Consider the following 27,512-nt stretch of genomic DNA (forward strand, 5'->3'; position numbering starts at 1 on the left):
AGCAGGTGCCATGGAACATTTAATGTCTTGAAGATGCTGAAATCACCTTGCAGCATCCTGGGCCATTGCCAAGTTGTCCTGACTCATAAGACATCATTGGACTCTGAGGAGGCTGGTTGAGTCAGTGAAGCTGATGACTTTGCACAGCTCTATCTCACTTAAATCCAATTCACTGGTAAGTCAACGTATCACTCTCCCTGATCTCATTGGTCCTCTTGGAGACCACAACAGTATGAAATGAGCAAGCTGGACTAGATGGACTCTGAAATCTCTTTAAATTGTAACTTCGTGATCCTAAATCTGTGACCTGAGTTCATGGAGTGACTCTGATGCGTACTGAAGCTGTGAGCCTGGGAAAATCATCTAACCTTTTGGTGTGATAAAACATTGGTGTCACGGTCAAATAGAAGAGAATTCCTGTGATCAAGGCTATATATCCTTAGAAATCCACAAATTAACATTTATCTATCCTATATTATATTTTTGCTTATTTTGTTAAACATTTTTTGATTGTATTTTAATCTAGTTTGGTTAACACCTGGGACTTTTGTGATCTGCTTGCGATACCTTGTGCTTTAAATAGCTTTTAAGTCTATTAATTTGCATGAAATGTACTGATCAATATTGGAAGAAGAAGTTTCCTTTCCCAGAAAGTGCCCAATACCAGTGAAACCACAGGTCCTATCCTTCAAATTGGAAATTTTATGTGAACAGGCAGTATCAACTCTTTAAAAAAAATTGGCAAGATTTTGTTTTTCCAAGTAGTTAGAAATGAGACACTAAATTCCATTACTATAATTTTTAGTGGTGAGCTCTTTTATATAAGCAATAAGAAAGGAGATCACATAAAAAAGACAGTAGATAAATGAATTTCTTTGGTTATAAATATAATTAGGTTATATAGAGAGAAATAAGATGAAGCTAACTCAGGTGTTTGTTAGCCTTAAAGAGTAACCTGAACTTTTTGTCTTTTTTTTTTTAATGGCATCAGAAGGAGGACGGACTCTTTGGGGGTAACAGTGGCATTTAAGTCTTAGAAATTCTGCCTTGATGGAATAATTGGAATTACCATTTCCTGTGTGCAATATTTAGTGGTATTCTATATAAAGCTGTTTGAGACCAAGAACCTTTCTGAGATTCATTCCTCTTTTTTGGATGCAAATGCTGGCTTTATCCCAGGTTGTCTGGTTTCAGTTAATAAGACAGATGATTAAAGACTGAATTTTACCTTGAAAAATCAGGCTTTTTCCTACTCTCAGATACTTTTGCTAAATTATTTGTGTTCTACACTGTGTAAAACCAGAGAAAATTGTAAATAATTATTTGATTAATAAAGGAAAAAACTGGAAATAGATCATCTAAAAATAACTTCATTTGCTATATGATTGCATTTTATGGTTTTGGGGAAAATCTATGTTGCATTAAAAAAAAAATCAGTATTTAATGCATCATTGTATTTATGGGCCATTTAAACTTCTTAAGAAACAATAGTCACTCCATTAAAGTTATTTGTTTCTGAGTTATGCTTGATATACTATATTAGATTAGGAGGTATTTCCAGCAATATATAGTCATTTGTGATCTAATCTCAATTTTTAATATACTTTTTCCTATTATATAATTATTAATGGTAATTATAATAACTAACATTTATGTAACACCTACTTATATGCTAGGCATTATGCCAAGTGTTTCAAAATATATCCTCAATTGATCCTTATAAAAATGTATTTGAGGTACATTCTATAATATTCTCATTTTACAGATGAGGAAACTCAGGCAATCAGGGGTTAGGTGACTTGCCCAGCACCATATCGGTAGCAAATATCTGACCTACAATTTGAACTTGGTTCTTTCTGACTCCAGGCCCTATCCACAAGGCAATGTTTTAGTAGCATAAGAGCCTGCTATTCAATAAAAAAGATCTAATTTCAAATTTTGCCACTGATATATACTGGCTATTTGATTTTGGGTAAGCCACTTAATATCTCTGAGTTGTAAGAAACTACCTGAAGACTTTTATTTGCAGAGAAAGTACTGAGTTGAATTAGTAAAGGAAGTTTCTGAATTTAGGAGTTTCCCGCTAGAAATTTAGTTCTTTTCTAAACTTTCTTCCTGAAAAACTTACTCTTAGAATTATACTGTGGTATCTCAAGATATTATGGTAGTATGATTCTTTAATTCAATTTACCCCAGCATTTCCTGTTTAAAATATATATAAAAAAAAACAAACAATTATTTCCATTTATTTCTATTGTGTAATTGTTCCTTGAAATTTAGGTGGTAAAAAAGGAAGAATCACTCTCTAAAATTCCACAACAAAGCTACTATTTTAAATCTCTAATCCTCTCTACTACTTCAGAAATATTCTAGGAAAGTCATGCTTTATAGATGTATTTATTATCTCCTGCTGATTGAATTAAAATTAAGATTATATGGATTCTAACTTCAAAGAGAACACAGGTTTTCAGAACTGCTTTATTCAAATTTCAAAAGACTTGGTCAAATTTTAAAAGATTTGGTCTCATAGTTCAAAGAATGTGCAATAACTCATAGAATGTTTAAGTTTCAAGAGACACACACTCTATAAACCAACCCCTCTTTTTGTAGATGAGACAATTTGAAGCTCAATAAAGCAAATTGACCCACTCAAGGTCACAGCCCATCTAGAAGTAGAACACAGCTCTCTTAAATTCCAAGATGCTGCTCTTTTAACCACATTCCCACAAGGTAATCAATTCACACTCATTTGAATTTTGCTGCCATTACTATTACCATCGATTCCACCTCCCCTTTCTTTTCTTCCTCCTTCCCATCTTACAAGACTGGGTTTACTTAAAGGCACACTCTGTTCTGGCCCAGCAGCCAATTTTCTCACCACACAACAATCCAACAGGAAATACGAAATACCTGTGCAAGCTCTGAAGTGGAGAGGAAAAGGATTCTTTCATAATGCATTTCTGGAAGCAGGTCTGCTAAAAACTTGAATTGTATTCTCTACCTGCTACTAAAGTCAACTTCCTTTTCAATTCTAACTTAGATATCACATCTTAGATCATGTAAAGGCTTTCTGTGAGTGAATCTTTGCACAGTCAAGAGCACTGGACCAGGAATTACTAAGGTCTGAGTTCAAATCTGGCCTTAGATACTACTAGTTACGTAACTCTGAGCAAGTCATTTAATCTTTGTCTGCCACAATGACCCTAAATAGGGTCACAGAGAGTTGGATAAAAGTGAAAAATTACTGAATTAATAACAAATTCCAAGAATTAAAAAACTTAGAAGTAAACTTTGGAAACAAAGTCCTTCATTACTTAGAGACTTAACTACTGATTCTGTTTTATGACTGTAAAAGATTCATATCCTTATTGTGCCACAGTTCCCTTTTATTGTCCTGCCTCAATTTCCTTAATTGTTCTGCCTCAGTTTCCCTAATTGTCTTGCCTCAGTTTCTCTAAATTGGTCCTGTCTCAGTTTCCCTAATTGTTCTGCCTCAAACCCCTTAGTTACAACTCCCCCTCTGGTTCATTAAGATTGATATAACTCAGGGCTACTTACTCTAAGGTTATAAATTGTCAATGTGTAAACTCAAGATGAGGGGGAATCCAGACTTCCTGGCTCTAAACTGGACACCTCCTTAACTCCCATTTTGTAAGAATTTATGGTCCTACCCCACAACCTGTCAGAACCAGATGGATAGTCCCTACTTGGAGATTCCCGCTCACCAGAGTTTGGACTCTAACCCCCACCCCCTTTGTCTTAAAGCTCCAAGCTGGGAGCCAAGGATATATATATCATTGAGAACTCACATTCCCTGCTAGATGCTTTGGACATCATCCCTGGGGGCATCATGCCCCCAGCATAATCTCTTCCTCTCAGAAATCCAAATAAAATATTAAAAACTCTCTAATCTCTATCTTACCTCAGTTTCTCTGGCATTACACCCTGAGTTCCTTTCACCAACATCCTAACCACTACCCCCTCCCCACCCATCCCTCACCTCCAAGACAACATTCTAGATAGGTCTTCAAGAGTTCCTCTAACTGCTCTTGCAACACCTAGTGTAGCTCTCTGATGATGAACTTGTCTGAAATTAGCTTGCAAGGCTTTCAGATACTAAACAGAGTCAATCAACCTTTATCAAACTTGTCCTTCTTGTCAGACACTGTTCTAATAATCACTAGGTATTCACAGAAGAACAGAATGTAGAGTCAAAGTCTTTTTTGCTTGATGAAAACTGAGAGAACTTATACCCATTCTGCTAATGTAGTATTAGAGAGGACAGGATCATCTTAGTGATCTATTTCAGCAGACCTAGAGTCTGAATTTTGTTGTAAAAAATAACTTCTACTTTTTTCTGTTTTTCCTCTCTTATCTTTACCTTTTTTCCATCCCTTTAACTCATCACCCTTGCCCCTTTATTCTTTAAATGACAATGACTTCTTTTGATATTGTAAAGGATAAGAGATGTCATTTTGAGTTAACATATATAATAAGTATATGATAATAACAAGTAATATTTTTTATCCCAGGGGAAAAAGGACAAAAGGGAAAGAAATCAAATATTTCTGTGTAATCTGGGGAAGGGGAAGGAGAAATACCAGCTATTCAGTCTGATATTTAAGGCTTTCCTTATTCTGATTTCAATCTGTTCTTACAATGTTATTCCATTCTATCCTCCTTCATGCCCTCTGTATTTCAGCAAAATTGAGCAACTATTTCTTTTCTGATCTTGTTATACATGCCCCCATTTCTCTGAACTTATACATGCTGACTTTGTATCTAAAATTATATTAATGTGTCTATCTTTTTTGGGGGTGTCTAGAATTAGGAAGACTTGAAGTCAGGTCTAGTCTCAGACATTTACTAACTGAATAAAACTGGGATAGTTACTTGATATCCATTTGTCTCAGTTTTAACCTTTGTAAAGTGAAAATAACAAAAACACTTATCTCCCAGACTATGTTAAGGAATGAGATAATATTTGTAAAAGCATTTTATTGATATTGAAGTGATATTTAAATGCTATTATTATTGTTATTGAAATTTTATTGTTCTTTCCAAGTCCAACTTGGGAATTATGTTCTTCAGGAATTATTTCACAATCCTTTCCCCCCAAAATTGAAAGTGAATTCTCTCTCATTTCTGAAAGTGCTTTCACATTCCTTCTTTGCCCTATTACTTTCTACTTTGTACTTCATATATATATATATAGATGCATAAATTATTTGTTAGGTTTAAAAAAATATTTTAAGTGGGAAAGTTTGATAATAATGTAATATTGTATAAAAATGTTAGTCTACCTATGTAGTCTATCTCTGTATAACTAGCTGTCATATGCTGATTCTGAACTTATAAAATAGCTTTTATAATTCATTTGTTTTCCTTTCATCTTTATTATGAATAAAACTCTTATCTTATGTTATTGTCACTCTGTAAAATTAAAAAACTCATTAGTTTCTGGGCATTTCATAATAAACTATATAAAATGAATGAAATTTGGAAGACATGTTGACATATAGCCAAATTTCCTATAATTATTTCTAATTGGAAAAATCATTTTTAGGTATTAAATTTGTTTTACATATACACACATTCCCCTGCCAAATTGTGATGCATAATATTTTGCCAAGAGAGGTACAATATGGCTAAATTTAAGCTTTATTAGGCATAATAGGATGTGATATGATTTAATTCTTTAAGCTGCCTATAAGTGCTAGCAGACAGATTTGCTTTCATCCTCAACAGTAAGTTAAAAGAATGATAGATTATTTTGCAAATCCCAGTGGTGAAAGTCATATGAAGTAACACATGAAGCCTCTTGAAGGAAAATAGCTTTATGGTTCAAATTGTAATATTTTTTATCTTACCCCTTCTACCATCTGAGTGCTTCAATCTGTAGAAAAGGCTTATTTATTTTATCAGTAAGGTGTATTGGACTCCTGCCAAGTCACTGTACTCCCTAAATGAATATGTCAAAGACAATATTGTTTTTCAAAAATCATTTGGAAAGAAGCATTTTTACATAAGTAGCATATCTCATTAGTTTTGAATTAAATTTTAGCTACTGCCATTTAATATTACCATTGTCTTCTGGAGTGCCTATGGAGAAGGGAGGAGGGGTTATGACTCCTTGAATTAAAATCCCCTCTGGCATTTATGATGAGTGTATTTGAATTTGAAGACAATGCATATAACTGACGTTATTTTGGTCATCACATAACTTGTGTAAAACCATCTGAAGTTATAACTGGTTGACTTAAAACCTAAGTGGTTAGAATTGGAAGGAAACTTAGAAGTTGTCCTATGTCTTCATTTTTAAAGAAACTGAGGCTGAGAAACTTGAAGGAATTTGCCTAAAATCATGAAACTAGACAGTGGCTCAATGGCAAATCTGGTACTAGGAGTGAGATGTCGTGACATTCACACTCTTTCTAATATACCACACTAATTCTCTCCTGTAGATCTAGAAGACAAGCAGAACAGACACTTCTTTGTCTAGTTGTTTTAGGAATGTTTTATAGCAATGCTATTTGCATACAAATAAATATCAGAAAAGACAAGATGGAATCAATCTCTTACAAATGAGAGCACTGATTCCTTGATTACCCCTAAAATAGCACTTAATTGTAACAAAGACAGATGAGTGCTATTGTGCCTTGGAAAAATGGACCCAAAGTAATCTCTGCATTTTAAAAGATGGATTTTATTTTAATGTATTAACATATTCTTAGTTCCTTTATTCAATTCATTCAGTATTTAACAAATATATATGAAGTGGTTGTTTCCACACAGAAGACTGCATTAGATTCTAGGGGAGATATACTGTTTACAAAGGAAATGATTTCTACTGTCTTGTAGGTTATATTATACAAAAGAGGCTAAAGGGAAGATAAGTGTTCATATAGTTGCACAAGAGCACATTGATTCTGAAATTATAGACAAGGGGAATTTATATTTTAATCCAATTTTTGCCACTTACTATGTGACCCTTGGCAAGTCATTTAGCTTTTCATAGTATCAGTTTCCTCATTTGTAAAATGACAACAATATCTTAGTACATCACAGGATTGTTGTGAGCTTCAAATGAGAGGGCAGACATGGATATATGCAGGTGAAAAATGCTTTCCAAAGCTTAAAATACTATATAACTTATAGTTGCTATAATTATGCATTTCTAAGGTGAGGAATTTCTTTGGTGAGATATAATAGTAAGATGCCTTTTTAGATGATTTGAATAACTTAGAGAAACAAAACTATGGACCACCTCATCTCTAAAACCAGAAGGTTCAACAAGCTGGGCTTTAAATTCTATGATTCTTAAGATCATATGTGACTTGCCTTTTCCAAGTATTTACTATTTATCTGAATTCGTTCATCTGAATTTATTTGACATGAATAAGGAAATCCAATTTAATACAAAATACATTTATTAAATGCTTATTATGAGGTAAGCACTGTGCTTGTGACTAAAGTTTGATTTTGTTATAAAGAAGAAAATGTAAAGGCATCCATTTTTTTCCTTTAGGAATGGTAAACATGCTAATAAACACTGGAATTTTTCGTTTCACTGATTCATTTTTGATTGAGATTTTATTTCATCTACAATCCTTTTCTTATTAAAAACAAAGTACATTCCTGAGAACAGCTTTTCACATCAAAACTGCCACCTACACAAAATTTTACCCCTGTTGAATGATATTCAATGCACAGTCATTTATACTTTAAAGCTATTTCTCAGTCACTATTTTCAGTCTTAAGGTTTTTCTGGTTAAATTAGTTTGCTTTGCCTGTTTCAAATGAGACATGTCAAATAGCAAGATGATAATATGATTATCCTAGATGGTTAGGCAGTTAGGGAGACTTTTAGATGTCTTCAGATCTCAAGGAAATCATAAGGGACATAGTTTAACTACTTACAGTTGCTAAAGAAGCACCATAAATTGGGCTAATTCATTAAATTTATTGATGTCTCCTATTTTGCCTAAAAACTACAATGAATGATAGAGTTTTCTGGTTAGCCCATCAACATTGACGGACTTTTCTAATATGTGATAGGCTTCTTCCATGCTGGTTGCAACAGATGTGTTATGGAGGGACTATGAGACAAAAAAATACAAAGGATCACTATTTATTGGCCTAAGGCTATTCAGTACCTTAGGACTAAGCAGTGATTTATGTGACTGGAGAGAATTTGGCCCATGGGTGTCTATGACAGAGAGGAGGTTGAATTAAGCATAAGCACATTGTTTCAATACCAGAATAAAACATTTTTAAACACAACACCACGGAAATTGCTGCCTTTAGACTAGTAGCATTTATGGAGGTATATTAAGATCAAGAGTCTGTCAAAAGCATCAAATACTCAGAGATGAATGCCATTGTCAGAACTTTGCTCTTTTCTCCTAGGAGTCATTTTGTTGAGAATTTCCTGTCCTGCCACTTCTGTATCACATGCTGTCCCTTTCTTCTTTCAAAACACTGTTTCGTTCAGGTTATCTGTCTGTCAGCCAAATATTTCTTAAGTTTCTGCTCTGTGTCTAATTCTGTGTTAGCTGTTGTGCTAGGAAAAATACAATAGAATTATGAGTATGATGTCTCTAGAGCCTAAGTGATATCACTTTAAATGTATTAACATTATTTATATACTTACTGTGTGCATAACCTTGTACCATGTTAGACATACCTGGCTTGAGGCAGTTACAAAGTAAAGTATCATAGGTTTATAGAATAAGGGTAATTAAAAATATAAAGAACCTCCTTAGAGGTTCTTGTGATACATTTTGTCTAGTTAAAACTTTCCTATTTCCTTTCATAATTAGTTTCTTTCATAATCCTATGTATTTATTTTATACTTTTAAATATTCTAAATCACGTCCTTAAAATGTGACATGGCATAGTGAATAGAGCACTGACATGCTCTGAAATTATGAAGACCTGAATTCAAATATGGCTTCAGACACTTCACACTTCCTAGCTGTGTGATGCTGGGCAAGTCACTAAACCCTAATTGCCTCCCCAAAACAAAACCAACAAAAAAAATAGAAAAAAAACACAACCAAAACCAACAACAACAACCATAAAATTAAAATAAAAACCAAATGATAAGGTATTATTCTAATTTGATTCACTTTACAGATGAAGAAAACTGAGTCCTATAGCAGAAAAAAAAGTCATGCTAATAGTTGACCATAAAAAAAGATTCCACATACTTTTTTTTTTTTTTATCATTTTGAGCCAGAATAAAAATTAATGAAGGAGACTGAAGTCCTTGTTTTTCTTATCCCTAGCCTACATTCAAGTCTGAATTTGTCATAAGAAAAAAAAATTCTCACCAAGGTAAAACATTTTTGACTAGTTAAAATTTTTATTCCTGTCTGAAGGAACTGAGTTCAAATGTGCCCTCAGACACTTACTTCCTAGCTCTGTGACCCTGGGAGAGTCACTTAACTCCAGTTGCCTCAGCAAAAATAAATAAATAAAGGGATTTGACTCCTTCCTTCCATATGTTTATCTCCACACAATTCTCATTGGCTTCATGTTTCTGCTAATGTAGGACTTAAATTTTCTGTTGTGTTTACCCTATCTCTTTATGAGACTATATATAGTCACCATGAGAGCAGAGATCATCTCCTGCTTTTTGATTGATAAGCCAATAGGGCAATTAGGCTTCAAGCTCAAAAACAAAGGGGACTCTCAAATTTAGCAATAGAGAGCTGCTAAAACTATTGCTCAGCTATTGGAAAAAGACATGCAAGTAATCTTAATAAACTTAATAAATGCTTTAACAGAGAGTTTAACTTTTTCCTTAATTAATTAATGCGCTTATATTATAATGCCCTTCACACAGTGTCTGGTATACAGTAGCATTTAATAAATTCTTTTGAACTAACTGAATAATTAACTAAAAATATAAGAGGAATAGGGCTATTAATTTTTAAAACATTCTCACCTTTTTGGTACAATATTTTGTTGTCATGAAGCTTCATTTTTGTTGCTGCTGTAATTTAATTGCGACTCTAGGCCTCAAAAATTACTTTTGAAAACTTGTGTTCCTCAGCTTAGTTACTTGGCACAGCCTGTGGTTGAGAAGTGCAAAACAGAAAGGGGTTCAGTCTGGCCACTTGTTTGTTCCCCAGGTCAGGCTGACTACACTTCTCTGAATCCTACATTATAATATTATGTACTCTGTCTTCTTCCTCCTTTTAGATGAAACTGATTTCCCCAGGCCAGTTTTGCAGTCACAGATCCTGCATTTTCTTGTGTTCAGCAGGCCATTTTTCTTTAGTGTCTCCATGAGCCCCACCCTCTAGGGGAATCACAACAGTAGATTGGTTATGCTAAGCCACTGCCTTCAGGGCCAGATTTTTATTATTATTATTTTTTAATCCCAATCCAGTCATTTATACAGTCAGGATAACCTCATCTTGAAATTTTGCAGTACTGGAAAAAAATCATAATTCCAGATGATTGATGTCTAAGATATTTCTAGATCCTTTCTTAAATTCCTTTGAAAATATTAATTCATAGTGGAAAAGTATTCTCTTACTAGAATTGATTTCATCATTCATCTTGCATTCTGATTAAGCAAATCATTGGCTTTGGAATTAGAAAACTTGAGTTCAAGTTCAGACTCTCCAGCTTATTAATTATATAACCTTAAGCAAGAGTTTTCAATTTATGAGGGGCAGCAGTTTCCTCACCAGCAAAATGAAAAATATAATCATTGTTTTAAAAATGAAGAAACAAATATTTCTTTCTAACAATAAAGCTTCTCTCTGAGCAAATGAAATGTTTTAAACAACACCTTATTCTTTGTCTCTGGAGATGACTCAGAGAGAAAGATGAATTTTCAGGAATGAAGTAAATCAATTAAATTCAAGGAATGCAACTTGGACTAACATTTGTTTTCCCTTCAGTGTCTAGGCCTGTGGACAAGAAATTATGCCTAGGACCTGCTCCTTCAATCTCTAGACTCTGCAACATTCCTTGCTCTACAGATTGTATGGTTTCTTCCTGGTCAGCCTGGGGCCTTTGTGTTCATGAAAACTGTCAGGATCCTCAAGGGAAAAAAGGTAATCATTTGAGTTTGTTTACTTAGACATTTACTTAGATCTATATACATACACTTATTAGTTATACTTTAAAGAAAATAATTATTTAAATATGGTTAGCAAGAACAGTTAGTGGGAAGTTCATGATTTGGCTCTTTTAAGGACTTGTGTATATTTCAACAGGATAGAATCTGACTTTTGAAATATAAAAGACCTTTGATCTGTGCCATTGACTGATAATGCAAGTCTAAAGATGTTTGATATGATGTGATTGTTATATTTATCAGAAGACAGGGTTTCTGTACTAAAGTAATTCAATCAGATTCATATCCAAGTGGAATATATTTTCCAGGTAGTAAATCACTTTCCAAAACCCTTCAGACATCATTGTCTACCCTGAAGTTACTGGCTGCAAGAACTCCTCTTCTTTTTCTGCTTTGGAGTCTGGGAATTTATCCCTGCCCTTCTCTCTACATCAAGCATTTCCTAGATGGTCTAACTTCCACCATCATCTAGTCTTTACATCTTGGCTTGACTCAAAGCTGATTAGAGTATCTTAAGTGAAAGGATTGACTACTCCAGTCTTAGTATTGATCTTATTGGAAGGGCTACACTTGATCAAGATCCCATCTCTTTATTCCATTCTAAGAGGACCTGTTTTTGAAATGTTGTTGTCATTTATTTTTGACATGTGTTTTTGAAATTCTGTTGTCAGAATGTCCAGAGAGTCCACAGAATGTCCACAGAATGGAAAGGGACCTCAAGGGCCATCCAGATTACTTCATTCATTTCTGTGAACACATATTCTAGAATTTCTTATAAGTAGTAATTCACCTTTTATTATCATTTATCTTCTGAAATAGGCTACTCCAGTTTTTAATAACCCTAAGTATTAGGAAGTTTCCTTTGTTATAAGGTCTACCTCTTTACAACTTCTGCCCATTGCACCTAGATTTGTTATCTATGGAGAAATGGAATAAATTTAAATACTCTTCCAAATAACAGTCAGTGCAATACTATTAAAAATTCTTGGGGGGCAGAGCCAAGAGGTGGGGAGGACATACGCATCTAAGTTCTCCCTTACCCTCAGACTACTTTTTATGAAATAACCTCGGAATTAATGCTTAACTGTCAAAACCCATGAATACTGGGAGTATAACACATTACCAAGAGATGATAATCTCCAAATTTGCCAGAAAAGGTCTGTTTTTGCTAGTGGCCAGGGGTGGTTAAACTAGGCACAGACCTTAGGCAGCAGTGAGAGCACAGAAGGCAGTTCACACTGAGCAGACTGGAGGGGGGCAGGGTGTGGTCTCAGCTGGCAGAAAATTTGCTGGGAGAACTTTACCGAGTGTGAGCTACTTTGCTCTGCCCTTCTCTCTGCAGCAAGCCAGTAGATCAGCAGAGAAACTATAAACACAGGGGGTAAAGACTATAACCCCAAATGCTAGGGTTTCTTGGGATCTGGGCACACCCACCCAGCACCCAGAACAGCTCAGCATGATCTTCAGCAAGCAAGCACTAATACCAGTGCAGATGCTGATCCCAGCACAGCCATTGCTGTCCTGCTGCTGTTTCACTGCTACTTCCTGTTGTCTGTTGAGGAAGCATGGTAACACTATACTGCCCAGAAAGCAGACCGCAGGTTTTTGGTTTTTGGTTTTCAAAATGAATAAAAAGGCAAAGTGGGCTCTAACTATAGTTAGCTTCTATACTGAAAGTGAGCAGACTTCAAACCCTGAGGAGACTAAAAGCAGATTGTGTCCAGATGAATCCCCAAATGGTGACATAACCTGGAACCCATCACACAAGGCTCTAACAGAAGACATTAAAAAGTCTGTTAAAAGAGACCTAGAAGAAAAAAGGGGAAAGGAAAGGGAAGCTTTGCAAGAAGGTCTGGATGAGTCATCCTACTCATTAAAAGATAGAGTAGATAAAGAAATCACTCCCTGAAAAACAGAATTAGTGAACTGGAAAAAGACAACAGTTCCCTAAAAAACAAAATTGATTAAATGGAAAAAAATTCCATAGAACAAAATAACATTAAAAACTCAACTGGGAATTATAAAAAAGAAATAAAAAAATAAATGAAGAAAATAATTCATTAAAAATCAGAATTGAACAAATGGAAATGAATGATTTGAGGAGACACCAAGAATCAGTCAAGCAAAACCAAAAAAAAAAAAAAAAAAAAAAAAAAAGCAAAGAAAATAGGGGAAAAACGTTAATTACATACTTGGGAAAACAACAGACCTAGAAAATAGATCTAGGAAAGATAATCTAAGGATTATTGGACTTCCTGAAATTCATGATGAAAAAAAGAGCCTAAGCACTATTTTTCAGGATATCATCAAAGAGAACTTCCCAGGTTATAGAAACAGAGGGTAAAATAGACACTGAAAGAATTTATTGATCATCTACTGAAAGAGAACCCAAAATCAATACTCCAAGAAATATTGTGACTAAATTCCAGAACTATCAGACCAAGGTAAAATACTACAAGCAGATAGAAAAAAACAATTCAAATACAGAGGAGCCATAATAAGAATTACTCAGGATCTAGCAGTGTCCATATTAAAGGATTGAAGGGCCTAGAATCTCATATTCTGAAAAGCTAAGGAACTTGGTATGCAATCAAGAATAACTTACCCACGGGAGAAGATGGCTATTCAATTAAATAAGTGAATTCTATCCATTTCTGATGAAAAAACCAGAACTAAACAAAAAGTTTGACCTCCAAATATAGAACTCAAGAGAAACATAAAAAAAGTAAAAAGAAATCTTGGATATTATATTCTGTTACGAGTATACATAAAGAGTCCATGTATAATTTGGTTTTACTGTTATAGTATTAAAAAAGAATCTAGAGATGTAAAGGAAATTGTACCAGAAAAAGAGAAAAGTAGATACACTCTCACAAAGAGGCAAAGGAAGCCTATTATATCTGAGGGAAAGAAGGAAGGGGGTTGAACCTCAAATTCAAATTCAGAAAGGCAGAAATAGCAAATGCATCTTTTCAGATCATGATGCGATAAAAATTACATTTAATAAAAAAGCCAGGGTAAAGTAGACCAAAAAGTAATTGGAAACTAAATAATCTCATCCTAAAGAATGATTGGGTAAAACAGCAATACATCTACACAATTAATAATTTCACCCAAGTGAATGAAAATAATGAGACATCATACCAAAATGTGTAGGATGCAGACAAAGCAGTAATAATGAGAAATTTTATATTTCTAGAGGCCTACTTGCATAAAATAAAGAGAAAATCAACAAATTAGGCTTGCAACTAAAAAAAGCTAGAAAAAGAGCAAATCAAAAACCCCCAATCAAACACTAAACTTGAAATTCTAAAAATAAAAGGAGAGATTAATAAAATTGAAAGTAAAAAAAAAACCAAACAAACTATTGAATTAGTAAATAAAACTGAGATGGTTGTACAAAAAAATCAACAAAATAGATAAACCCTTGGTAAATGTGATTAGAAAAAGGAAAGATAAAAATCAAATGTTAGTCTTAAAAATGAAAAGTGAGAACTTGCCACTAATGAAGAGGAAATTAGAGCAATAATAAAGAGTTACTTTGCCCAACTTTATGCCAATAAATTTGATAACTTAAGTGAAATGGATGAGTATCTACAAAAATATAGGTTGCCCAGATCAACAGAGGAAGAAGTAAATTCGTTAAACAGTCCCATTTTAGAAAAAGAAATGGAACAAGCTATTAATTAGCTCCCTAAGAAAGAATTCCCAGGACCAGATGGATTTACATGCGAATTCTACCAAACATTTAAAGAACAATTAACTCCAATGCTATATAAAATATTTGAAAAAATAGGAATTGGAAGGAGTCCTACCAAATTCCTTTTATGACACAGACAGTGGACTGATACCTAAACCAGGTAGGTTGAAAATAGAGAAAGAAAATTATAGACCAATATCCCTAATGAACATTGATGCAAAAATCTTAAATAAAATACTAGCAAAATGATTACAGAATATTATCTCCAGAATAATACCCCATGACCAAATAGGATTTATACCAGGAATGCAGTGCTGATTCAATATTAGGAAAACTATTAACATAATTGACTATATCAATAACCAAATTAACAAAAACCATATGGTCATCTCAATAGATGCAGAAAAAGCATTTGATAAAATCCAACATCCATTGCTATTAAAAACTTTAGAGAATATAGGAATAAATGGATTTTTTCTTAAAATAGTCAGTAGCATCTATTTAAAACCATCAGTAAGCATCATATGTAATGGGGATAAACTGGAATCATTCCCAATAAAATCAGGAGTGAAACAAGGTTGCCCATTATCACCATTACTTTTAAATATTGTATTAAAAATGCTAGTTTTGGCAATAAGAGATGAAAAATACATTAGAGGAATTAGAGAGGGTAATGAGGAAATCAAATCATCACTCTTTGCAGATGATATGATGGTATACTTAGAGAACCCAGAGATTTTACTAAAAATCTATTAGAAATAATTCACAACTTTCGCAAAGTTGCAGGAAACAAAATAAATCCACATAAATCTTCGGCATTTTTATACATCACCCAACAAAATCCAAAAGCAAGAGCTACAAAGAGAAATTCCATTCAAAATAACTGTCGATAGTATAAAATATTTGGGAATCTATCTGCTAAAGGAAAGTCAGGAACTATATGAGCAAAATCACAAACCACTTTCCATACAAATAAAGTCAGATCTAAACAATAGGAAAAATATTAAGTGCTCTTGAATAGGCCGAGCAAATATAATAAAAATGACAATACTACTCAAACTAATCTATTTATTTAATGCTATATCAATCAGCCTGACCTAGAAAAAATAACAACAAAATTCATCTGGAAGAACAAAATGTTAAGAACTTCAGCAGAACTAATGAAAAAAAAAATCAAATGAAAGTGGCCTAGCTGTACCTCATCTAAACCTATATTATAAAGCAGTGGTCACCAAAAACATTTGGTATTGGCTAAGAAATAGAATAGTTGATCATTGGAATAGGTTAGGTTCACAGGACAAAATAGTCAATAACTTTAATAATCTAGTGTTTGACAAACCCAAAGACCCCAACTTTTGGGATAAGAATTCACTGTTTGACAAAAACTGCTAGGAAAATTGGAAATTAGTATGGCAGAAACTAGGCATGGACCCACTCTTAACGCTGTACCCTGAGATAAGATCAAAATGAGTTCATGATTTAGGCATAAAGAATGAGATTATAAGTAAATTAAAATAACATAGGAATGTTTACCTCTCAGACTTGTGGAGGAGGAAGGAATTTGTGACCAAAGAAGAACTAGAGATCATTATTGATGACAAAATAGAAAATTTTGATTATATCAAGTTAAAAATTTTTGTACAAATAAAACTAATGCAGACAAGATTAGAAGGGAAGCAATAAACTGGCAAAACATTTTTACAGTTAAAGGTTCTGATAAATGCCTCATTTCCAAAATATATAGAGAATTGACTCTTATTTATAAGAAATCAAGCCATTCTCCAATTGATAAATGGTCGAAGGATATGAACAGTAATTTTCAGATGATGAAATTGAAACTATTTCTACTCATGTGAAAAAGTGTTCCAAATCATTATTGATCAGAGAAATGCAAATTAAGACAACTCTGAGATTCCACTACACACCTGTCATATTGGCTATTATGACAGGAAAAGATAATGAGGAATGTTGGAAGGGATGCAGGAAAACTGGGACACTGTTGCATTGTTGGTAGAGTTGTGAATGGATCCAATGATTCTGGAGGACAGTTTGGAACTATGCTCAAAAAGTAGTCAAACTGTGCATACCCTTTGATCCAGCAGTGTTACTACTGGACTTATATCCCAAAGAGATAGTAAGGAAGGGAAAGGGATCTGTATTTGCAAAAAATGTTTGTGGCAGCCCTTTTTGTAGTGGCTAGTAACTGGAAATTGAATGGATGCTCATCACTTGGTGAATGGCTAAGCATATTATGGTATATGAATATTATGGAATATTATTGTTCTGTAAGATGACCAGCCAGATGAATACAGAGAGGCTTGGAGAGACTTACATGAATTGATGGTAAGTGAAATGAACAGAACCAGGAGATCATTATACACTTAAATAACAATACTATATGAGGATCAATTCTGATCGAAGTGGCTATCTTCAGCAATGAGAGCATCCAATTCAATTCCAATTGATCAGTGATCAACAGAACCAGCTACATCAGAAAAAGAACACTGGGAAATGTGTGTGGACCACAACATAGCATTTACACTCTTTCATTTGTTATTTACTTGCATTTTTGTTTTTCTTCCCAAGTTATTTTTACCTTTCTAAATCTGATTTTTCTGATGCAATGAGAGAACTGTATGTATTTAAGATATATTTTAACAAATTTAACATGTATGAGACTGCCTGCCATCTAGGGGAGGGGGTGGAGGGAAGGAAGGGAAAAGTTGGAACAGAAGTGTTCGCAAGGGTCAGTGTTGAAAAATTACTAATGCATATGTTCTGTCAATAAAAAAAAATTCTTATCATGTTCCCCCCAAATTTTCTCTTCTTCAGACATACACACACATACACACACAGACACACACACACACACACACACACACACACACACACACCAAACACCCCTTGTTAATTCAATTGATCATGTTATGGATATTTTCAAAGTCTTTCCTGATCACTTTCTATTGAATTCTCTCCGAGTCATTTACTGAAATATAGTGTCCAAAAGTAAACACAGAATTCCAAATAGAGCACACTCAAAGACCTCACTTTTTAATGAAAGGGGAAAAAAAAAAAGATTTGGCAGGCAGTTGGAAGCCAATCTGTAGAGGGCTTTAAATGCCAAACAGAAGAATCTATTTTTCCCCTATAGGCAACAGGGAGACACTGATGGTTTTTTGAAAGAGAAATTACTTGATTAGATAAGTTTTTTTTTAGGAATATAAATTTGGTGGACATATAGGGTTTATCAGAGACAGGAGAGACTGGAAGTTGAGAAAGAAATTAGGAATCTATTCCAGCCATTTCATTGAGCGCTGATGAGAGCCTGAACTAAGGCAATATGTGTAAGTAGGGAAAAATAAAAGAAATAAAGAGATATTGTGGAGATTTAACTAAGAAGACTTGAAAACTGAAAGTATATAAGAGAGAAAAGAAAAAAAGTCAAGAATAACTGAACTTATAAACCTGTACAATTGGAAAGATAATAGTATTCTTAATATAAATAGGAACTTTTTTTGGGGAAAAAGTAAATGATGTTAGAATAGTAACAAGTGAAAATATAACATGTTATTCAGTCAAAGAACATTTATTGTGCACTCGCTATGTATCAGACATAGTGCAGAGGACTGTGATTATGAAGAAAGGTTAAAAAAAAAAAAAGTCCCTTCATTCAAGAAGCTTACATTCTAATGGGAGAGACAAACACAGATCATTAAGTAAACATAATAATCTGAAAGAAGAAATCATTAGTCACTGAGGGAAGCTGAAAAAAACTTTTTCAGAAGGAGGGATTTGAACTGAGTTTTGAAGGTAGCTAGAGAAACCAAGTCATGGGGGGAAGGGAACATAACATTATAGATATGTGTACAAAGGCATGGAGACAATAAGTCACTGTAGCAATTCACATTTATTAGTGCCCAACTATATGTCATATACTGTACTAAACTCTGGAGATATAAAGAAAGGAAAATTACTGTTCTACTTTTGAGGAGCTCAGACTCAAATGGGGAAGAAAAACATATATACAATCAAGCTATATATATATAGAATAGATAGGAAATAATTAATAATTAGATGTTGGAATTAAGAAATTTGAGGAAAAGCTTTCTGTGGAAGATGGGATTCTAGCTGGGATGCTAAAGAACCCAAGGAAGCTAGTAGACAAAGATGAGTAGAAAGAATATTGCAGTCATGAGGGATGGCCAGTGCAAATCCTCATAGTTGATAGATGAATTGTCCTTGAAAAAAAAGGAGAGATAAAGAAGTGTGTCTAGGAATTCTGTTCTAGGGTTTCTCTATTTGCAAGAGGCCCAGTCTTACAAAGACCTTATCTTTAATCTTTCCCATGATCCAATTTCTACAATTATCCCTCTACTAGTCTTTAATTCATACTATTTCTACTCTTTATTTTCTATTTTTATTCCTATGCCCCATCCTGTTAAAGCCTATGTCTAAAGCCTATGTCCTAGCCCACTCATTCTCAAAGGAAATAGCTAAACTAGTTCTCTAGCTTTCCAGATTTTTGGGTCAACATAGCTACTTTTTAATTATCCTCAATTCAGAATATTTTCATCTTTGTCAGAACATTCAATACGAAATAGTTTCCATCATTTCTGAAGGGATTTTATAGCAGTGGGGAATGTGCTGGAGTTTCAATCAGAGGACTTATGTTTGAGTGTCCATTCTGCCATTTTCTTCTTGTTTGACTATCAGCAAGTTTCTACATTCCCATGGGCTTTGGTTTCCATAACTGTAAAATGAGGGCTTTGGGGAGTGGAATTAAGGAGCAGCAAAACTGGATAATGCCTGTGTCTTCCATATGCAAATCTGTGATCCTTCACATCCTTAAGGATACTTGTTCCTGCCCCTCCCCCATCTTCTCTTTTCTAATTTTTTCTAAACTGAATATCCCTAGTTCCTTCATCTGACAATCTGACAATTGAATGCCATGATCACAAGCCTTCCCCTCCCTTTTAAAAATTTTAATTTATTTTCTAAGAAGCTTTCAAGGCTTCCATGGAAAAGTAGAATTAATTTTTTTTTTTTCTCAATGGCTTTTTATTTTTCTAAATACATGTAAAGATAGTTTTTAAAATTCATTTTTGTAAGATTTAGATTAAATATATACAATCCTTTTAAATGTATTTCCACATTTGTCATTTTGTACATAAAAAACCAAATCAAAAGGGGAAAGAACACAAGAAAGAAAAGTCAAGCAAACAAATAAAAAGGTGAAAATGCTATGCTTTGGTTCAGTCTCCGTAGTTCTCTCTCTGAATGTGGATAGTGAATGAAGTGAACTGTGAAAGCTGTCTCACAAGATGGAGACACTGTTTCAAAAATTCAGTCATTAGCTGTGCCCCAGGGCCAAATTTCTTTTTCCAGAGATCATGTGATTTACAAAGAATGGGACCACATAGTCCTTTTTTTTTTTTTTTTTTTTTTTTTGGTGAGAATAAGTTGGATCCACCTTGGCTTTAAAACTCCTATAAAAGGTAATTGAGTATTCTAAAGATATACTTGGATTAGAAAATTTTCCTCATTTATGACTTAGAATGTGAGGTCATTTGTCCTTACTAATACTGGCAAAGGTCCAGCCTATAGGGAATGTTACTCCAGACTGGTATATAATCATTGTCTGTTTACTGTACCTCACCTCTCCTTGTCTGACTGCTTTTTTGGGAAGGAGACACCCTTTCTCATGAGATGGTGATAAAATTTCTTTCTGCTTTTACCTTGAGAAATTTCCTTGATTTATTTGAGCTGGTCCCCACACAATGGCATTTTCAGTCCCAGGTCTATTGGAATTGTCTTAGATCATTGCATTGCTGAGAAGATGATCACATACTCTTCCTGTTGTGTACAAAGTCTCTTGGTTCTGCTCACTTCACTCAGCTTTAGTTCATGTAATTTTTTCCAGAATTTTTGAAGTCAGCCTGATAATCATCTCTTATAGAACAATAATTATGCCATACATAACTTATTCAGTCTTTCCCAACTAATGGAAATCCACTCAAATTCCAGAGCTTTGCCACTAAACAAAGAGCTGTTACCAAAAAAAAAAAAAAAAAAAAAAAAAAGTTCTTCTGTTCATATTTCCATCCATCCTTTTTTTTCCCCCTCTTTTAAGAAAACAAACTCAAAAGAAGAATAATTATGTAACTTGGCTCACTGGATGCCTGGATTTGAATTAATTCCCCAGGGACTTTGTTCCTGAATTTAAATTATTCACAACTGCTGCCCTCCAGTGTTCACGGATTTCACAAGTTTCAGTTGGGTTTAAATATGTAGGAAATAGAGACTGGTAGAAAGCTATTTTAAATCAATGCTGCTAGTTACAAGTTAAAAAAAAAAAGTAGATTAACAAACAAAATAGTTCTTGGGGGAAAAAAAGGAAAGCGAGATTCTAGCTTTTATGTATATTCTTTGTTTTCTGTATATTTGAAAGCTGTGGAAATGACATGGGTTCTAGTTAGTGGATCTAGTTTCATCTCCAGCATCTGAATATTAATATCTACATGATCCTGGGCAAATCACTTGGCCTTTAGTTTTCTCATCTTTTAAATAAAAAGATTGGACCAAATGGTTTCTGAGGAACCTTACAGTATCTTCTGAGTTATTCTCAGTGATCTTGCATCTGAAATATCTGTAATTTTACTGTACCTAGGATGTATTTCTGAAATATTGCCAAAACAACCTAGATTCAATAATTTTTTATGAAACAGGTTCAGTTTTGGAAGTTAAAGAAAAAAGAGTAAAAATCGAAACTATAATTAGAAAGCTCTCTGGTAGCTAAAGCAAGAATGAAGTGGGAATGTATTTCATGGTTTCCTTCTGTATTGTTAAAGGAAGTGGCCTGTTGTCATTCAATGCTACAATAAACACTGAATGGTCAGATGCTTCAGTCAAACTGAGACTTGGGAAAGACCTTAGCTTTAAAAGATCAAGATCTCCCAAAAAAAAAAAAAAAAAAGACCAACATCTCCTATTGCATCCAGGATTATTTCCAGTCATGATAGTTTATAATTTGCCACTGGATCCAGATGGCTCTGGAAGAGTGAGGGTGGTGACTTTGCTCAGCCCTCTCTCCCTCTCTCACTTAAATCCAATTCACTTGCATGTTTTGTCATCAATTCCCTGATGTCATGGTCCACTTTGAGAACAAAAGGCAAACAGGAACAACAATAACAACAATGACCGTTTAATTATCTATTGTAATCCTATCTCTATGCTAGAATTTGGTGGGGATGTGAAATTGAGATAATATATATAATCCTCACACTTTTGGAACACAAAGTATATTGAGGAAAGTGTAAATATAGATAGCTAAAATCATACTTTTTTAAAAATAAATATATTAGACTGTTTTTTGGGGAAGTTTAAGGATATTTATATTAATGGATACTATATGCACACATATATGCATATATGTATATATAAACACATATGTTCATATAACATAACTTGCATAACAAATGTATACATACATATGTGCATACATGTGTAAATATATTTGTTTATATATTCCTTTAAAGTTTGCAAAACTCTTTACAAATATTATCTCCTTTCATCCTCACAATAACCTTGGAGTTGAGTGCTGTTATTATTTCTATATTATAGATGAATGAACTGTGGCTGAGGGAGACCTACTTACCCAGGCTCACATAGCTTGTAATTATTTGAGACTAGATTTGAATTAGTCTTCCTCATTCCAAGACAGTGAAGAACTAGAAATCAGTGTAATTATTGTATAAAAGACTTAGCTGATTGCTTTATAAATACTGTCAAGAAGAATTTGTGGCTTTGTTTTATTAAAAATCAGCTAGTCATATACCTACGCTCTTGTTGATTTCTCTTAGAAAAATAAAGGATAAAGTTAACTCTTTGGGAGAATAATTCTATAGATGCAACCTATATGAGTTGTAAAAATATGAGTAAGTAATGTCATTAATCCCCTTAACTTTTAAGCAGGAAGGACTAAGTGTTACCCTGTCTCATGTGTTTCTCACAATATTGTCATGGGTTTCTACTAGCCTAGAGTCACTGAGCTCTCTCAGACTAAATATATTTTAGAATTCCACAGGGTGTGGGAATACACAGACTAATACATTAAATACAGAAAAGCTGTGGGATTTATACCAAAACCTCTATCTTCACATTAGAATTCTTTACTATGGAAGAAACAAAATGAATCCACAAAAATAGCTCCATGACAGTCATATATTCTTAGATATTTTCATATATATATATATATATATATATATATATATATATGTATATGTATGTATCAACCCACACCACTAAAAAAAAAAAAACACACTATAGTGAATATTCACTACATTGCTTGAATCCTTACAGTAGGAATGGACCCACACCACTAAAACAAAAAAAACACACTATAGTGAATATTCACTACATTGCTTGAATCCTTACAGTAGGAATGGTACAGGTCCTTACTGGTGATGAGGGGTCAAATAATAGAATCTAAAGGAAACAATTGGGGAGGAGGAAGAGGAAGTTTTGCCTAAAGTGTACTCAGAAAGAATAAATGGGATATCCTGGATAACTAAAGTCAGTATTCATGGCAAACCAGACCCAAAGACTGAGATAAGAAATGGAACAAATAATTTGAAGGTATGTTCTTAAGTCTAGAGAAAATGGCAGAAAAGCAAGGAAGCAGTTCATATGACTGAGTGAGAATGGTGGTTTATCCTTTGCAATTATCCAACCAAGATAGACTTCTTTTATGCCAATATGGGGCAAACCATGAACCCTGTCTTTCTTTCCCTTGGATTTAGAGGCAATCCATGTAATAATTGCTACCGGCTATTCTTCAATGGTATCTAAGTCACATGATAGATTCTTCATCATTTGTGAATATTATAGAAAGAGAAGCAGAGAAGAGATAGAATTTCTTGGTTCCTATCATAGGAGATGATGTAGACTACCTCCCCCTTCCCTTCTTTGTTCTGTTATTATTTTAAAGAATTTCAATCTAGCACTCATTGAAGATTGTGAGGTTGTCAGAAGTTCAAAATATATGATAAAATCAGGACTTGGGCATAGTGCTATTCTATCAGGTTTATCACAAGAAAACAAGAAAATGATTACCTGACAAGTCTGGACTAGTCAAGTGAAGCTAGACTGCCTTGCAACAGAATTTAAATAGAATTGCAGCATTTGCTTTCTGATTTTTGAGAGAGCTCTCAATAATTCAGGATTGCAGATGAAAGGGAACCAAGCTGACCTTCCTCTCAAAATTGTTCAATTTATAGAAACAACACCACAACCTACTACATGCCAGAAATCAACCCTAAATAGTCTATTATGTTTTGTTTCTTTTCTAGACATATCCTTATGATTACCATTGTTTGAGACAGTGATTATGAAAAAAAAATCATACTCAGCAGCTGTCCAGACAAGGAATTAAATGAGATTGCCTTATATTAGATATGAGATTGGCTGTGAAATCAAGGGACTTGGCAAATCTTCTCAACACTCAAGATGGAGTTCTTCTGTTAGCTGATGCCTATGTAACATTCTCTCTGAGCTATTTTTCTGGCTAGTACTCATCATGGTGTGCTGAGTTTTTATAGGGTGGCTCCAGAACTGGTGATTTCAGATTAATATATCTAACATATCATTGTCCTAAAGATAATTTAAACTTTTCAAATTTCAATTTCAAATCCCTTGAAATACTTGTTCTTTATTCATTGTTGTGAGAAATATATAGTACCAGAATTAAGAAGCTATATTCATCTTAGGTCTGTCTTATCTTATCCCTTTGACTTATCCTAATATGTACCTTTCTCAATTTCTACTCTCACTCTGTCTCCTTCATATTTATCTCTTTGCCATAAAAGTGAAGTGTAGAATATGGCCACATCCCAGTTCACTTATTTGAACTTTCTAGTTATTTTAATTTCAGATAATAAAATAAAAAAAATAAAAAAAGTTCAGCACATTCATCTTTTCCATTTTATTGTTGCTGGTTTTATTTTGCTTTTGCTCATTCTTTGTCTAGAATTCTTTAGGGAAATCTGAGTAAGTTTACTATTGTATATATAAATTAACATGAATACAGTAAACTTCAGGTGAATATCTATATTTAAACACATATATAAAGTGTGTTTTGTGTATGTGTGTAATCCGTATGCTCATCATGGTCTCTGTACCACTAATACATAACATTCAGCAAATACCTGTTCTGTTTTAGCCAAGCAAATCTTCAAGCACAGCTACAAATTAGCCTAGTTCTCTCTATGTATCATGTCTTCCTATCCTCCCCATATTATCATTTCCTTTTCTCTCCAAACAGACTTCTTCTATAAAGTGTTTTCTAATCTACCTGTCCCATATTTTCTTTTTTAAAGTTCATTTCCTAGGTTTATATATGTACATTGTGAATGTGTGTATACACACACACACACACACACACACATATATATATATATATATATATACATACACACACCTACATAGAAGTGACTTAGGCATGTTAGATTGCATGCTTTATAAGTGAGGGGGTTATTTGTCCTGTCTTTTGTGGTTCTAGCTCTTGAACAGCATCTTTATTCTAGTTCTTTGTACACAGCAGATATTATTCACTAAATTGTATCACCTTATTAATATGGGAAGCAGCAGTAGCATGGATTGATGTAAATTTGGAAGGGTGATGACTTTTGAAAACCAATTGAAAGCATGAGTGACAATGTGTGATTTAAGTAGATACTAAGAAAAAGATCCAAAGGTTTTATTTTATGCTGTTTATGGTACATTTTAAAGCTAGTTAGTAGTCACTACAAGGGTACCACAAAGGTAGGATTCAGATAATTTATTGGATGAAGAGACTGAATCAATAGGTTTCTAGTAAGACAATGTGATTTAGAGATAAAAGTGCGTAGGCCAAAACTCCTTACAGAAATTAAGATCTAGGTAATTGGGCATCCTGAGATCCATGTTATGATGGACTGGCCTAGTTAGTAACTGTCTATGTTGTTTAGTAACTTGACCCAAAATTATTGTTTTAGGCAAGGATGCAAATTAAATTAAAGGTAAGTTGCATAGCAACATAAAGAATAGCCATGATTCTACGTATCTAACTTTTTTTTTCTTTTAAGGAAGGTGTCATGAGATTATAGGACTTAGAAGCAGAAAAAAATTATGGATATTATTAGTATTTGTTGTTCTTTAGTTGTTCAGTCATGTCTAAATCTTTGTGACCATATGTATCACAGCATGTGATACTATGCATGGGATTCCTTACCATTTCCTTTTCCAGTGGATTTCGGGAAATAAAAGTTAAGGATTACATAGCTAGTAAGTGTCTGAGGCCAGATTTGAACTCATATCTTCCTGAATCCAACCCATTGTTCTATCCACTGGGACATTTAGCTGCCTTATTGTTGTTTTATACTGATAGTAATGGTTATAGTTGTAGTAGTAGTAGTAGTAGTAGTAGTAGTGGTCATAGGAGTAGTAATCCTAGTTGTAGTAGTAATAATAGTAATAGTAGTAGTAGTAGTAGTTGTAGTCATTGTAGTCATGATTTTAAGTAATATAATAGTTTAAGTTATATAATTATTTTTAAGTTATATAATTGCTAAGCACTTATTTAAATGATTTTTTTTTTGGTACATTATTTTGACTTTTTTAAACCTTGGTTAAACCTGTAACTAAGTTCTTTTTATGGGTGAATCTTATCTTCCTAGCCAAATTGTATGCATTTTGAAGATAAATACTATTTGTTCTACTGTTTCTTTGTAGGCCACTTCCATACTTCCTAAAGTAATATCTATTGCCATATTATGGATGCCCAACTAAACCTTTTGCCAATTAAACATTTGATATTTCTACTATCTGCATGAAAACATGTGAAGAATTATACTTATACTTTTTAAAATTCTGCTTTTCATAGGATTTAGATTGAGACAACGCCATATCCTCATGGAATCCACAGGACCTGATGGGAATTGCCCACATTTGATGGAATCTATTCCTTGTGATGATCCAATGTGCTATCAGTGGATGGTTTCAGAAGGAGTCTGTATTCCTGATCATGGAAAATGTGGCTCAGGACATCATATTCTGAAAGCTGTCTGCAAGAATGATAGAGGTAGGAAGTGATGATAAATTTGGAAGCAATGATAAATGTAGAATCAAATGGCTTCAACCAATGTATCTATTGTTTTTCTACAAGAGGTAATTTATCTGTGACTGAGAAGTAGAAGGTTTTTTCAGAGTATTAGTATTTAAGTCAAGTGGCACTTGAAATTACTAGAAATCCTTTTAGCAGAATGTATCTTGGGACCACCTTTTTCACAATAAAAATACAAGACCTGATTATGTATGAATATGTCAATCTATAGTGCTCTCCATGGCACTGATTTTGTCAAGGAAAAGAAAACATTTGGTTGAATTTTAAATTATCTGTGTTGAACAAGTTTCCGTTTTTATTTGCAAAGTCATTTTAAAACACAGTTTTATGCATTATTAATAAACAGTGCAATGAAAAAGATTCTGGAAATGAAAATCCTGCCAAGTTGAAAAAAAATTCTAAGTGGCATCTTTTCATTTCCACAATATCATATTCTTGTACTAAAATCAATCAAAGTGTTATTACTAAGCATTTCTAAGAAAGGGTTTAAAAAAAAAAAGTTGTCAGAAAAAAATGCTTGAAGTTTCTTGCAAAACTTTAAGAATGGTGTGTTTCCT

General features: G+C 33.6%; 1 protein-coding gene across 1 annotated transcript in view; it reads left to right on the plus strand.

Moving 5' to 3' along the window:
* The window catches only part of LOC100934858 (thrombospondin type-1 domain-containing protein 7B), a 388,099-nt gene extending 360,968 nt beyond the window's left edge, over positions 1–27,131 (plus strand). Inside the window, exons 5-6 of the mRNA XM_031960024.1 lie at positions 10,920–11,075; positions 26,716–27,131. Of these exons, the coding sequence (XP_031815884.1) occupies positions 10,920–11,075; positions 26,716–26,924 (365 nt within the window). The 3' untranslated portion in view covers positions 26,925–27,131. The remainder of the gene's footprint in view (positions 1–10,919; positions 11,076–26,715) is intronic.
* The last annotated feature ends 381 nt before the right edge of the window (positions 27,132–27,512 follow it).

Source organism: Sarcophilus harrisii, chromosome 3 (genome assembly GCF_902635505.1).
Source record: "Sarcophilus harrisii chromosome 3, mSarHar1.11, whole genome shotgun sequence".
NCBI lineage: Eukaryota > Metazoa > Chordata > Mammalia > Dasyuromorphia > Dasyuridae > Sarcophilus > Sarcophilus harrisii.